The following is a 15,630-nucleotide window of genomic DNA, read 5'->3' as shown; positions in this document are numbered from 1 at the left end:
CTTTGACAAAATTCAGCATCCTTTCTTAATAAAAACCCTCGAGAAATTCAGGATAGAAGGAACATACTTAAAGATCATAAAAGCCATTTATGAAAAGCCCACAGCTATCATCATCCTCAATGAGGAAAAACTGAGAGCTTTTTCCCTGAAATCAGGAACACGACAGGGATGCCCACTCTCACCGCTGTTGTTTAACATAGTGTTGGAAGTTCTAGCATCAGCAATCAGACAACAAAAGGAAATCAAAGGCATCAAAATTGGCAAAGATGAAGTCAAGCTTTCACTCTTTGTAGATGACATGCTATTATACATGGAAAATCCGATAGACTCCACCAAAAGTCTGCTAGAACTGACACATGAATTCAGCAAAGTTGTAGGATACAAAATCAATGTATAGAAATCAGTTGCATTCTTATACACTAACAATGAAGCAACAGAAAGACAAATAAAGAAACTGATCCCATTCACAATTGCACCAAGAAGCATAAAATACCTAGGAATAAATCTAACCAAAGATGTAAAGGATCTGTATGCTGAAAACTATAGAAAGCTTATGAAGGTAATTGAAGAAGATTTAAAGAAATGGAAAGACATTCCCTGCTCACGGATTGGAAGAATAAATATTGTCAAAATGTCAATACTACCCAAAGCTATCTACACATTCAATGCAATCCCAATCAACATTGCACCAGCATTCTTCTCGAAACTAGAACAAGCAATCCTAAAATTCATATGGAACCACAAAAGGCCCCGAATAGCCAAAGGAATTTTGAAGAAGAAGAAGACCAAAGCAGGAGGCATCACAATCCCAGACTTTAGCCTCTACTACAAAGCTGTCATCATCAAGACAGCATGGTATTGGCACAAAAACAGACACATAGACCAATGGAATAGAACAGAAACCCCAGAACTAGACCCACAAACATATGGCCAACTCATCTTTGACAAAGCAGGAAAGAACATCCAATGGAAAAAAGACAGTCTCTTTAACAAATGCTGCTGGGAGAACTGGAAAGCAACATGCAGAAGGTTGAAACTAGACCACTTTCTCACACCATTCACAGAAATAAACTCAAAATGGATAAAGGACCTGAATGTGAGACAGGAAACCATCAAAACCCTAGAGGAGAAAGCAGGAAAAGACCTCTCTGACCTCAGTCGTAGCAATTTCTTACTTGACACATCCCCAAAGGCAAGGGAATTAAAAGCAAAAGTGAATTACTGGGACCTTATGAAGATAAAAAGCTTCTGCACAGCAAAGGAAACAACCAACAAAACTAAAAGGCAACCAACGGAATGGGAAAAGATATTTGCAAATGACATATTGGACAAAGGGCTAGTATCCAGAATCTATAAAGAGCTCACCAAAATCCACACCCAAAAAACAAATAATTCGGTGAAGAAATGGGCAGAAAACATGAATGGACACTTCTCTAAAGAAGACATCCAGATGGCCAACAGGCACATGAAAAGATGCTCAACGTCGCTCCTTATCAGGGAAATACAAATCAAAACCACACTCAGATATCACCTCACACCAGTCAGAGTGGCCAAAAGGAACAAATCAGGAGACTATAGATGCTGGCAAGGATGTGGAGAAACAGGAACCCTCTCACACTTTGGTGGGAATGCAAAGTGGTGCAGCTACTCTGGAAAACAGTGTGGAGGTTCCTCAGAAAATTAAAAATAGACCTACCCTATGACCCAGCAATAGCACTGCTAGGAATTTACCCAAGGGATACAGGAGTACTGATACATAGGGGCACTTGTACCCCAATGTTTATAGCAGCACTCTCAACAATAGCCAAATTATGGGAAGAGTCTAAACGTCCATCAATCGATGAATGGGTAAAGAAATTGTGGTTTATATACACAATGGAGTACTACGTGGCAATGAGAAAGAACAAAATATGGCCCTTTGTAGCAATATGGATGGAACTGGAGAGTGTTATGCTAAGTGAAATAAGCCATACAGAGAAAGACAGATACCATATGGTTTCACTCTTATGTGGACCCTGAGAAACTTAACAGGAACCCATGGGAGAGGGGAAGGGAAAAAAAAAAAAGGTTAGAGTGGGAGAGAGCCAAAGCATTAGAGACTCTTAAAAACTGAGGAAAAACTGAGGGTTGGTTGGGGGTGGGAGGGAGGGGAGGGTGGGTGATGGGTATTGAGGAGGGCACCTTTTGGGATGAGCACTGGGTGTTGTATGGAAACCAACTTGACAATAAATTTCATATATTGAAAAATAAATAAAAGGTGATTTATACAACAACAAAAAAAAGGCAACTGGTGGAATGGGAGAAGATATTTGCAAATGACATATCAGATAAAGGGTTAGTATCCAAAATCTACAAAGAACTTGTCAAACAATGCCCAAAAAAGAAATAATCCAGTGAAGAAATGGGAAAAGACATGAATAGACACTTCTCCAAAGAAGACATCCAGGTGGCCAACAGACACATGAAAAAATGCTCAACATCACTCATCATCAGGGAAATACAAATCAAAACCACAATGAGATACCACCTTACACCTGTCAGAATGGCTAACATTAACAACTCAGGCAACAACAGATGTTGGCAAGGATGCAGATAAGGAGGATCTCTTTTGCATTGTTGGTGGGAATGCAAGCTGGTGCAGCCACTGTGGAAAACAGTATAGAGGTTCCTCAAAAAACTAAAAATAAAACTACCCTACGACCCAGCAATTGCACTGCTAGGCATTTATCCAAGGGATACAGGTGTGCTGTTTTGAAGGGACACATGCACCCCCATGTTTATAGCAGCACTATCAACAATAGCCAAAATATGGAAAGAGCCCAAATGTCCATCGATGGATGAATGGATAAAGAAGTGGTATATATATACAATGGAGTATTATTCAGAAATCAAAAAGAATGAAATCTTGCCATTTGCAACTACATGGATGGAACTGGAGGGTGTTTTGCTCAGTGAAATTAGAGAAAGAAAAAATTCATATGACTTCACTCATATGAGGACTTTAAGAGACAAAACAGATGAACATAGGGAAGCAAAACAAAAATAATATAAAAACAGGGAGGGGGACAAAACAAAACAGACTCATAAATGTGGAGAACAAATAGGGTTGCTGGAGGGGTTGTGGGAGGGCGATGGGCTAAATGGGTAAGGGCATTAAGGAATCTACTGAAATCATTGCTTTAATATATAGTAACTAGTTTGGATATAAATTTTAAATAATAAAAAATAAAGTTAAAAAAATACTGATTATAGGCACCTCACTCGGGTAGTCTGATTTTTAGTAGGTTAGCATTTCAGGTGATTCTGCAATGGGTCATAGATCTCACTTTGGAAAACATTGAGATAAATGTTTATGAATTGGAATCCTACTTGAGATCCCAGAACTGTTATATCATTTAACTAAATGATTTTAAATATTTTTGAAAGAAGTGTGGTTATCAAAACGGCATTTTGATACGTTAATAGCATTTAATGACTATACATTAAATTTTTGACTCATTGAAATTTTGTTATTTGTGGGAGTATCTGTTAAAAGTCACTGGTTTGGGGTAATATTTAAATTTTTTTTGCAACAAAATTCAGTTTCACAGAAAGCCAACAAAATACAAAATGATATATTAAAGAATGGGTTTGGATAGATAATTTTTTGCCTTATAGGAGCTGATGAAAATCATTAACAAAAGTTTCTGAACATGTATATCAACATAAGCAAATATATGTAAACAAAAATGTAGTTTGAGTTGCAAGATTTTGGAAACAGGCAAATCACAATTGTGGATTGCCTTGTTCTTCATTCAGTCTTTTTTTTCTTTCTTTTGATTTTTTTTTTTTTAGGTGAAGTATAATGACACAATTTTATATTAGTTTCAGGTGTACAGCATAGTGACTTGAAATTGTATACGTTATAAAATGCTCACCACCCTTAAATGTAGCTATTATCTGTCACCATACAAAGTTATTACAATATTATTGACTGTATTCCCTATGCTGTACTCTTCATCCCAGTAACTTATTTTATGACTGAAAGTTTTTACCTCTAAATCTCCTTCTAGTTCCACCCATCCCCCCCATCCCTCTTCCCTCTGGCAAACACTAGTTCTCTGTGTTTACAAGTCTTTTTCTATTTGTTTTGTTTTGTTTTGTTTTGTAGATTCCACATATAAGTGAAATCGTATTTGTCTTTCTCTGACTTATTTTAATACCCTCTTGGTCAATCCATGTTGTCATGAATAGCAAGATTTCATCATTTTTTGTTGCAGAATAGTAGTTCAACCTCTATATACACCACGTTTTTTTTTTAATCCATTCATCTACTGATGGATTTAGGTTGGCTATTGTAAATAATGCTGTAATAAACATACAAGTCCATATATTGTCTCAAATTAGTGTTTTCATTTTCTTTGGGTAAGTACCCAGAATTGTAATTACTGGGTCAGTGGTATTTCTATTTTAATTTTTTGAAGAAATTCCGTACCATTTTCTACAGTGGTCACACCAATTTATTTTCCCAACAGGAACGCACAAAGGATCCCTTTATTCCACATCCTTCTCAAAACTTCTTATTGTTACTTCTTGTCTTTTTGATTAGCCATTCTAGATAATGTAAGATTATATCTCATTGTGGTTTTGATTTACATTTCCTTGATAGTAATGCTGAGCATCTTCTCATGTGTGTCTCTTTGCCGTCTGTACATCATCTTTGGAGAACTATTCAGGACCTCTGCCCATGTTTTAATCAGAGTATTGGGGAGTTTTGGTGTTGGGTTGTATTAGCTGTTTATATATTTTGAATGTTAACCATTTGTTGGATATATCATTTGCACAGATCTTCTCCATTCAGTAGATTGCCTTTTCATTTTGTTGATGGTTTCCTTTGCTGTGCAAAACCTTTTTATTTTGATGTAGTCCCAATAATTTATTTTTGCTTTTGTTTTCTTTGCCTTGTGAGACATATGTAGAGAAATATTGCTAATATTGATGTCCAAGAGATTACTGTCTGTGTTTTTGTTGTTTTTGTTTTTAGGAGTTTTGTAGTTTCAGGTCTTCCATTAGATCTTTAATCCATTTTGAGTTTATCTTTGTATATGACATAACATAGTCATCTAGTGTCATTATTTTGCATGTAGCTGTCCAGGTTTTTCAATATCATTCTTAGAAGAGACTCTCCTTTCCCCATTGTATATTCTTGCCTCCTTTGTCATAGACTAATTGAGCATATAAACATGGATTTATTTCTGGTCTCTCATTTCTATTCCATTGATCTATGTGTCTGTTTTTGTGTCCATACCATACTGTTTTGATTACTGTAACTTTGTAGTATAGTTTGAAAACTGGGTTTGTGATACCTCCAGCTTTGTTCTTTCTCAAGGTTATTCTGGCTATGGGGCGAATTTTGTGGTTCCGTACAAATTTTAGGATTGTTTGTTCTGGTTCTGTGAAAAATGCTCTTGGTATTTTGAAAGAGATAGCATTGAATTTATAGACTGCTTTGGATGGCATTATGGACATTTTAACAGTATTCTTCCAATCCGTGATAAGGGTATATGTTTACATTTATTTGTGTTGTCTTCAATTTCTTTCATCAGTGTCTTATAGTTTTCAGAGTACAGGTCTTTCAGCTCTTTGGTTAGTTTTATTCCTAAGTATTTTATTATTTTTGGTGTGATTATAAATGGGATTTTTTTCTTAATTTCTTTTTCTGCCACTTTGTTGTTAGTATATAGAAACACAACAGTTTTCCTTATATTTAAAAAAATTTTTTTTTAATGTTTATTTATTTTTGCGGCAGAGAGAGAGAGGGATACACAGGATTGGAAGCAGGATCCGGGCTCTGAGCTGTCAGCACAGAGCCCAACGCAGGGCTCAAACCCACAAACCATGAGATCATGACCTGAGCCGAAGTTTGACGCTTATCCAAGTGAGCCACCCAGGCGCCCCAACACTCTTCCTTATATTAATTTCTGTATCCTATAATGTAACTGAATTCATTTATTAGTTCTAATAGGCTTTTTTTGGTAGAGCCTTTAGGGTTTTCAATACATAGTATCATATCATCTGCAAATAGTGACAGTTTTCTTTCTTACCCAATTTGGATGCTTTTTAGTTCTTTCTTTTATCTGTTTGCTATGGCTAGGACTTCCAGTATTATGTTGAATAAAAGTGGTGAGAGACTTGTTTCTATTCTGATCTTAGAGGAGAGTTTTCAGCTTTTCACCATTGAGTATGATGTTACCTGTGGGTTTTTTATATGTGGCCTTTATTATGTTGAGTTATATTTCCTCCACATCCACTTTGCCGAGAGTTTTTGTCATGAATGGATGTTGAATTTTGTCAGATGCTTTTTCTGCTTCTACTGAGGTGATATTTTATCCTTCATTTTGTTAATGTGGTTGTATGATGTTGATTGATTTGCAAATATTGATCCATCCTTACATTTCTGGGGAAAATTGTAGTTGATCATCATGGTTGGTGATACTCTTAATGTATGTTGAAATCAGGTTGCTAATATTTGTTGATGATTTTTGCATCTGTGTTCATCAAGGATATTGGCCTATCAAATTTTTTGTGATGTCTTTATCTGGTTTTGGTATCAGAGTAATGCTGGCCTAATGAAATGAATTTGGATTTTTTTTTTCTATTTTGAAATAGTTTGAGAAGAATAGTTATTAACTCTTTTTTTTAATAATTTGGTGAAATTCACCTAGGAAGTCATCTGGTCCTAGACCTCTGTTTATTGGGAGTTTTTTGATTGCTGATTCAATTTTGTTACTAGTAATTAGTCTGTTTGGATTTTCTATTTCTTCCTTATTCAAGGTTAGAAAATTGTATGTTTCTAGAAATTTATCCATTTCTTCTAGGTTGTCCAATTGGTGGCATATAATTTTTCATAGTAGTCTCTTACAAAATTCTTTTTGTTTCTATGCTATTGGTTGTAACTTCTCTTTCATTTCTGATTTTGTTATTTTGAATCCTTTTGATGAGTCTGTCTAAAGGTTTATCAATTCTTTTTTATCTTTTCAAAAACCAGCTCTTAATTTCATTGATCTTTTCTACTTTTCTATCTCTATTTCATTTATTTCTGTTCTATTTTGTCTTGAGTTACTTTCTTCTACTAACTTTGGGTTTTGTTTGTTCTTGTTTTTCTAGTTCCTTTAAGTATAAGATAGGATGGCTAATTTGAGAATTTTCTTGATTCTTTAAAAAAAATTTTTTTTTCCACGTTTATTTTATTTTTGAGACGGGAGAGACAGAGCATGAACGGGGGAGGGTCACAGAGAGAGGGAGACACAGAATCTGAAACAGGCTTCAGGCTCTGAGCTGTCAGCACAGAGCCCAACACGGGGCTTGAACTCACGGACCGCGAGATCATGACCTGGGCCAAAGTCGGACGCTTAACCGACTGAGCCACCCAGATGCCCCAAATTTTCTTGATTCTTAAGAAAAGCCTGTATCACTATAAACTTCCCTCATAGAACTGCTTTTATGACTCCCAAAGATTTTCAACTTTATGTTACCATTTTCCTTTGTCTGCATATATTTTTTAATTTTCTCCTTGTTTTCTTCATTGACCCATTGGTTGTTTAATATCATTTTGTTTAGTTTGCACGTGTTTTGGGTTTTTTTCCCCAGCTTTCTTAATTAATTTCTAATTTCATACCATTGTGCTCCGAAAAGATTCTTGATGTGATTTCCATCTTAAATCTATTGAGACTTATTTTATGGCCTAACATGTGATCTGTCCTGGAGAGTGTTCCATGTGCCCTCAAAAAGTACATATATTCTGCTGATTTGGGAAGAAATATTCTGCATCTATTAAATTCATCTGATCTGTTGTGTGGTTCAAAGCCACTGAAGTCTGTTTTCTCTCATGTAAGTATTGCTGCACCAGGTTTTGGGGGGTATGGGGAAGTGGGGAACTGATATTTGCATGGAATATCTTTTTTCATTCTCTCACTTTTCAGTAGGCTGTATGTGTCTTGGGTCTGAAGTGAATCTCTTGTAGGCAGCATGTAGATGGACTTACCTTTTTTATCCATTCAGTCATTCTATGTCTTTTCATTGGAGCATTGAGTTCATTTACATTTGAAGTAATTATTGATAGGTATGTAAGTATTGTTTTTTGGTAATTGTTTTCTGTTTTTGTGGTTTTTTCCTGTTCTTCTCTTGCTCTCTTCCATAATGATTGATGACTTTTTTTAGTGCTCTGCTTGTATTCTTTTCTCTTTTTTGTGTATCTTCTATGTTTTTTTGGTTTTTGGTTGTTATGAGGTTCATGTATAACATCCCAGATATATAACACATTTGAAAGGCACATTTTCACTCTACCTCCCCACATTAAACTTTCATACTAGGTTTATAAGTGATTGATCTACCAACTTTATTATGTGTTTACCAGTAAAATTTTTCCCTTTCATAATTTTCTTCTCCTCATAGCCTTTTCTTTTCTGCTTAAAGAAATCCCAATTAAAAAAATAAATTAAAAAAAAAAGAAATCCCTTTAACATTTCTTATAGGCCAGTTTAGTGATGATGAACTCCTTTAGCTTTTTTTTTTTTTTTTTTTTAATATCTCTCCATAAATTCTGAATAACAGTCTTGCTGGGTAGAGTATTCTTGGTTGTAGGTTTTTTTTCTTTCAGCACTTTGTATATATCATTGCCACTCCCTTCTTACCTACAAAGTTTCTGCTGAAAAGTTAGCTGATAGCCTTATGGAGTTCCCTTGTACAAAAATAGTTGCTTTTTCTCTTTCTTCTTTTAAGTCTCTCTCTTTATCTTTAATTTTTGACATTCTATGTGTTATATGTCTTGATGTGAACCTCCTTGGTTCATCTTTTTTCAGGCTTTCTGTACTTGGACCTGGATATCCAACATCCTTGAACCTGGATGTCCATTTCCTTACCCAGGTTAAAGAAGTTTTCAGCTATCGTATTTTCAGATAATTCTTTTGCCCCTTTCGCTCTCTCTTCTCCTTCTTGGATCACTATAATGTAAATGTTAGTATGCTTGTTGCTGTCTCAGAGGTATAACCTAACCTTGTTGTTATTGTTTTTAATTCTTTTTTTCTTTTTGCTGTTCCATTATTTTGCTTTCCGTTATTCTGTCTTAGCTACTGCTATCTAGCTGCTTCTAGATAGCTTCTAGACATCCTCTAATCTGCTGTTAATTCCTTCTAGTGTTTATTTTATTTCAGTCATTGTATTCTTAAGCTCTGATTGGTTCTTTTTATATTTTCCATTCCTTTGTTGAAGTTCTAAGTTCATCCACTCTTTTCTCAAGTCCCGTGAGGATCTCTATGATTATTACTTTCAACTCTTTATCAGCTAGATTACATTTCTCTGTTTCACTTAGTTCAAAAGTTGTTTTGTCTTATTATTTGGAATATATTCCCTGGCCTTCTCATTTTGTTTCACTTTCTGTGTTTGTTTCTATGAATTAGGTGGAACACCTACGTCTTCCAGTCTTGAAGGTATGGCCATGTATAGGAACATCCCCTGCATAGACTGTATGTCTGGAAACGTAGGCTGGCTGGCTGGAGATATAGCAGGTGCGGGATGAAGATCTGGGGGCAGTCTGTGTCAGAGGTACCCTGATGGTCCAGTTGAACAGCCACAAATCTGGCTGCTCCATGCAGGGGGCCCTGTCATAACAGCTGTCGCTGGAGCAAGCACAGGCCAGGGTGTCCCCAGGGTACTCCACATCAGGGCCATTTTGGCAAGAGGGCTGAAGCTATAGTCAGTGCAGGCTAGGGGTGTCCCACTACCTGCTACACTGGGGTAGCTTTGTTGGGAGGGCTAGAGCTGGGATGTTTGGAGGCAGTGGTGCCATCTTAGGTATGTAACTGCAACTGGTGTTGGCTAGGGGCCCAGGACTCACCAAGGTAGCAGGCCACCTAGAGTGCCCAGACCCTGCTTCCCTCTATACTATCAAGGTTGAGGAGAAACATAAACAGTGGTGTTCACCAGCACCTCTGGCAACTCAGAGAGTTCTAGCTATTCCTGCACTGTTTGGTGGACACTCTAGGGTAGTAAATGGGTTTCCTTCAATTCTAGTCTAGTTTCCCTTTAATCCGCAGCTTTTTCCTATGTCCTAGGGTGGGCAAATCTTCTGGTCCCTCAGTACTGTCCCTCACCACTGCATTTCACAGCATTGGGGGTCATGTTCCTGTCATTACCATGTTTCTGTCTCTCCTACCCCTCTCTATGTGGTACCTCTGTCTTTTATACAGAAACTGTTCAGTCAGCCCTCAGTTCTTTGGGCAAAATTGCTCCATATGTAGGTATAGATTTGGTATGTTGATGGGTGGAGGGGAATTCAGAGTCTTCCTACACCACCATCTTGGACCTCCCTCCCCATTAGGTTTTTTCTTTTTTTAACTTAAGCTCTACACCAAACATGGGGCTTGAACTCTTGACTCCAAGATCAAGAGTCGCATGCTCCACTGAGCCATCTAGGCCCCCCTCCCATTTGGTTTTTTACATAGATGACCATTATCATCTGCAAGTATTGACAATTTTGTCTCCTGTCCATTCTTATATCTTGTATTTTCTTTGTGACACATTAATGATGTCTGTTTTGGCCAGGCCTCTAGTCTGCAGAGGAAGCATCAGCAGTGAGAGCAGGTTTCCTGGAGTGGGTCTCAGTCTAAGAGGGATGCACCTGAAATTCCTTCATTAAGTGTGATTTTGTGTTAATGAATCATCCTTGAATTCCTGAACTCCCATGATGGTTCTGTTATTTTTTACTACTATTTTTTTTTTTTAAATAAGCTCTACACCCAACATGGTGCTCAAACTAAAGACCCTGAGATGAAGAGTTGCATGCCCCACCAACTGAGCCAACCCCTGGGTTAGCTATTTTTTAATTTAGAATTTTTCATTTTTATTCTTTGATAAACTTTTTTTATGTCTTTATCTGGTTTTAGAAGCAAGGTTATATTAGCTTATAACCCAAATAACATATCTAATTCTTTTTTTTAAGTTTTATTTATTTATTCTGAGAGAGAACGAGTGGAGGGGTGGATAGACAGGGAGAAAGACAGTCCCAAGCAGGCTCCGCAGTGGCAGCACTGACCAGGGGTTCGAACTCATGAACCATGAGAGATCATGACCTGAGCTGAAACCAAGAGTTGGATGCTTAACCGACTGAGCCACCCAGGTGCCCCAGATATCTAATTCTTTAAAGCTTAGCACCAGCCCTCAGGGTTTGAGGGTTCTTGAGAGCATCTTTGGTTACCATTTCAATTTCTTTCATGACTATTGAACTATTATTCATGGGGTTATTTAAAATTGAGTACTTTTTTATTTTATAGCCAGTGATCCTTAATTAAATTTTGTATATATGTTCCTGTATGTATATTCTAAAGAGCCTTTTTCAGTTGAATGTTTGAACAAGGCCATAAGTCCAAAATTGTGGCATAGTTGATCAGGTGTTTCTTTGTTAATGCTCATAACTTAAACTTACTAAATATCCTTCCAGTAGATGAGCCAAATGGCCGAAGCTGGCTGGAGCAGCATGTTGTTCATCAGTACTGGACAGCCAGATCCTCAAGGTTTCCTCATAGTTTACATTTGCACTCCAATTTAGCCTCTGTCTGGTAAGAAGCTAAGTTTTTCATTTAATGTGTTAATAGAATAAACTTTGATATTTTAATATTTGCTTTAAATTTGTGGTTTAAATCGAGTACTTCCCTAAAATTTAAACTTGTTTTTTTTAAACAATTCTAATTGAACATAGTTTTAAATTATTTAATTATTTTTAAAATGAGATTAATTATTTAATTATAATCTGTCTTTTGACTTATTTTCGAAGTGAGTGGATTGGTTAAATTAGGCCATTTATTTGATTTCTGTTTTAATGCACTTATTACAAAATTACAATTACTATTTGCCCAAACAATACACAGTTTTAAGCATTTGACTCAGTCAGATGTAATATAATATATACATTATTATATATATATAATATAATAATTGGAATTATTCTCAAAGTACTTCTCTTAGAGTATTACAGTTGACATGTAGAAATGAGTATGGGAGGGCATTTAAAGCATATTATGTTTATTTGCCGTATTAATTACTTGTTAAATTACCACTAAATGCATATATATTTTTTTAATGTTTATTTATTTTGAGGGAGAGGAAGAGAGCACACAAGGGCGGGGGGGGGTGTCAGAAAGAGGGAGAGAGAATCTGAAGCAGGCTCCACACTGTCAGCACAGATGTCAAGAGTCAGACACTTAACCAGCTGAGCCACTCAGTCTCCCCTAAATGCATATATTCCTTAAGGCATGTAATTTTACTTCATGAGAAACCTTTTCATTGACATTTGTTGTTTACTGTCTAATAGGGACCAACACTTGTATAGCAGTGACCCATTATATGTTCCTGATGACAGAGTTTTTGTTACTGAGACACAGGTTATTCGGGAAACCTTATGGTAAGATCTCTTAACCTAAGTATTAGTGTAGAAGATTTTATTAGTGAGAAGCCAGAATTTTAGTTTATAAGGAAAAGTATTCACAGTTTCTTTACATGCTTTCTAAAAATAGGCCCTTGGGTTTAACCCAAAACTGTTTCTAGTGCTCCCCTACAGGTAGCCTGGGGTCCTCAGTAAACCCATATTTCAGAATTGATTGTGGAGATTATGAGAATTTGGTATGTTTGCTTCTTTCCCATTTTAAATAATTTAGTATATGATTTAATTATATTAAACCATTACTTTTTTAATATCTGAGTTCAAAGAAAGGTTCCTGGTTTGCTAACTGCTCTTAATAGGCAAGAGTTTATCAATGAGAGCCTGTGTCCTATACCTGGAAACCAGGAATCTAAGATTTTAGATTGTGTTCACACAAAAATGAAAATGAGAAATGCAACATGTAGTGCTGGTATTACTGAGATTTCTAGGTTATGGTCCTCTCTACCAAAAAGTATATTGACTTTCTTAAAAATGGGAAATCTGTTTGGGCCATCACAAAGAGGAGGAAATACTTTAACAACACTATTTCAACTTCTCTGTAAGATAATATTGAAATACCCTTGAGTCTTAAGTTAATCAGATAAAAAGATTGATGTCTCTTATTTTCTAATTCTCTGACCTGTTTGCCCCCAACACCCAATTTTGAATCTTTTGTTAAAACTTCTTAGGCATTACTGTAATGAACATTTTTATAGATTTAAAGTACATTCATCTTTTTTATTTCATTTCAGGTTACTTTCAGGGTAAAAAAGCTCTTTATATATCAGTTGATAGATGGGAAGGTAACTGTGAGAAACAGTATTATAGTAACTCATTTGACACATGTAAGTTATTTGTAATTTTTCTAATTAAAATTAAATAAAAGGATTTATGTAAACCCTGGTTATATAACTTTAGAACATTTTGCAATATTAAAATTAGTTATCAAATCTACTTAACGTCCCAAAGACCAAATTAAGTTATGCATCTTTACAATGGTAGAGAATTCTTTAATAGTGTGTGTTATATTCACATTTAGTTTCAATTTACATGTTCTGCTTTTTGTCAGTTCTATATTGGAAAGCTGTATACTATAAATTTTTTGCTTGTAGCATATTTATTTACCTTATAGGTGTTTTTAAAAAGTATAAGCCACAATTCTATATTCTGTAGAAATTAATGCTTGTATTCCTTTGAGTATAAAACTAAATATTCATTTTGTTCTCTACTAAGCATAGTGTTTAAAACAGTCACAAAATAAATATTTTAGTGAAAGAATATGAATTTGAATGTTTATAGAAGACTCCACATGTTTGCGGTTTGCTTCTATTGTAGAGCTGTTTACGATCAGTGCTAGAACAAATAGCAGCATATGGCCAAGTTGTGTTTCGACTCCAGGAATTCATCGATGAAGTCATGGGGCACAGCTCCGAAAGCATGTTACCTGGAAATGGTTCTCTTCCCAAGAAGTTGACTGAAGCTCCCTTTAGGACATACCAGGCTTTCATGTGGGCCCTGTACAAATACTTTATTAGTTTCAAAAAGGAACTTACAGACATTGAGAAGTACATCATCAATAATGGTATTTAAATGTCCTTCCCTTCTACTCATAAGACATAAGTCATATTTTGAATGCCATCTAGGTTATTAACTGATAAAAGGTTTGAAAATTCTATTGTAAGTAAGTAATAATCATGATAATTTTTAAATCATTTTAAATTTGTATTTTAAGCCATTCCATTCCCTAAAAATCCAAATACTATAGAAAGTTTACAGTGAAATTATTCTTTCTGTGCTATCTCTCCAGTCAAGTACTCAGTTCCCCTCCCCAGAGGCAACCAAGTCATAAGTTTCTTGTGCATCCTTCCAGAAATAATTTAAACATATGCAAGCAATGCATATTCATATATACATACCTTGTAGTCTGTTAACTACTGTCTTCAAATTATTTTCTAATTTAAATTTTGAGGATTATATCATACAAAAATGTAAAGAGCCTCCTCATTCTTTTCTACAAATTCTCTTTTACAAAGATGTATGAATGTATAATAGGCTTATCGCCTTTTGTTTGTTGTGGACTTTTTTATTTTATTTTAGAGAGAGAGAACGCAAGCAGTGGGGAGAGGGGCAGAGAGGGAGAGAGAGAATCCCAAGCAGGCTCCATGCTTGGTGTAGAGCCTGATGCAGGGCTCAATCATATGACCCTGGAATCATGACCTCAGCCAAAATCAAGAGTTGGATGCTCAATTGACTGAGCTACCCAGGCACCCCCAACCACCCAACCAATCCCCTTTTGATGAACATTTAGGCTATTTCTGATCTTTTGCTATTGCCAACAGTGCTGTAGTGATAACCACTAACATGTAATTGTACACACGAGCTGCAAGTTATAGCATACATTGTTAATGGAATTGCTAAAGTTAAAGAGTATGTGATAGCATGTGTGATTTTGATACACATCACCACATGGTTTTCCACAGAGAACAGTTGCCAGCAATGTATATGAATACCTGTTTCCTTACACTCTTACCAACAGTGTGCTGTCAAACCTTTTGATCACCAGTATGACAGCTACAAAATGGTAACCAGTGTCAGCTCCCCTCCACCACTTTTATTTTCAACTACTACAAAAAAATAGTATCCAGAAGACCTGTATTCTCATCACCCAACTTCCCCAATAACTTCCACCCTTGCATATAGTATGTTATCAAAAACATTGGCACAATACATGTAATTGCTCTGCAGACCTGACATGAGTTTTACCAGTTTTGCAGGTACTTGATATTTTGTGGGGAGAGGAGTAATATCTTTGTGTATAGTTTTGTGACACTTTGTCACATGTATATATTTGTATATCCACTTTCATCTTCAGGATACGGAGCTCTGCCAATCCCATGAAAAAACTGGCTCTTGCTCCCCTTTGTAATAACCATCCCCTCACTAAAACAGTAGTCAACTGTTATCCGTTTATTTGCCCAGTGTAGTTTTAATTTGTATTATTATGTTAAGAATTGAAGTCGAGTTTAAGAATCACTTTTATTTCCTTTTCCCTGAAATTCAGTTACTTTATACATTATTTTTCTTCAGAGTTGTTTTTTCTTTAGGGAAATTAGCTCCTTATGAAATGAGATTAAAACCCACCACCATCCAGTTCGCCATATCTTTCTATGACTTAG

At 35.9% G+C, this 15,630-nt stretch overlaps 1 protein-coding gene across 2 annotated transcripts in view; it reads left to right on the top strand.

The window, feature by feature from the left end:
* The window catches only part of TUBGCP5 (tubulin gamma complex associated protein 5), a 71,955-nt gene that overhangs the window by 38,165 nt on the left and 18,160 nt on the right, over positions 1 to 15,630 (top strand). Inside the window, exons 7-10 of one of the 2 annotated variants that reach the window (XM_045058970.1) lie at positions 11,480 to 11,594; positions 12,347 to 12,436; positions 13,218 to 13,299; positions 13,790 to 14,036. In XM_045058970.1, the coding sequence (XP_044914905.1) occupies positions 11,480 to 11,594; positions 12,347 to 12,436; positions 13,218 to 13,299; positions 13,790 to 14,036 (534 nt within the window). Of the gene's footprint in view, positions 1 to 11,476; positions 11,595 to 12,346; positions 12,437 to 13,217; positions 13,300 to 13,789; positions 14,037 to 15,630 lie in introns of both variants that reach the window. The other variant, XM_045058971.1, reaches the window with a different exon arrangement.

The sequence above is a fragment of the Felis catus genome, chromosome B3, assembly GCF_018350175.1.
Source record: "Felis catus isolate Fca126 chromosome B3, F.catus_Fca126_mat1.0, whole genome shotgun sequence".
NCBI classification, from domain to species: Eukaryota; Metazoa; Chordata; class Mammalia; order Carnivora; family Felidae; genus Felis; species Felis catus.
Note: the sequence above shows the minus strand (reverse complement) of the source record. Positions and strands in the feature narration are given on the sequence as shown.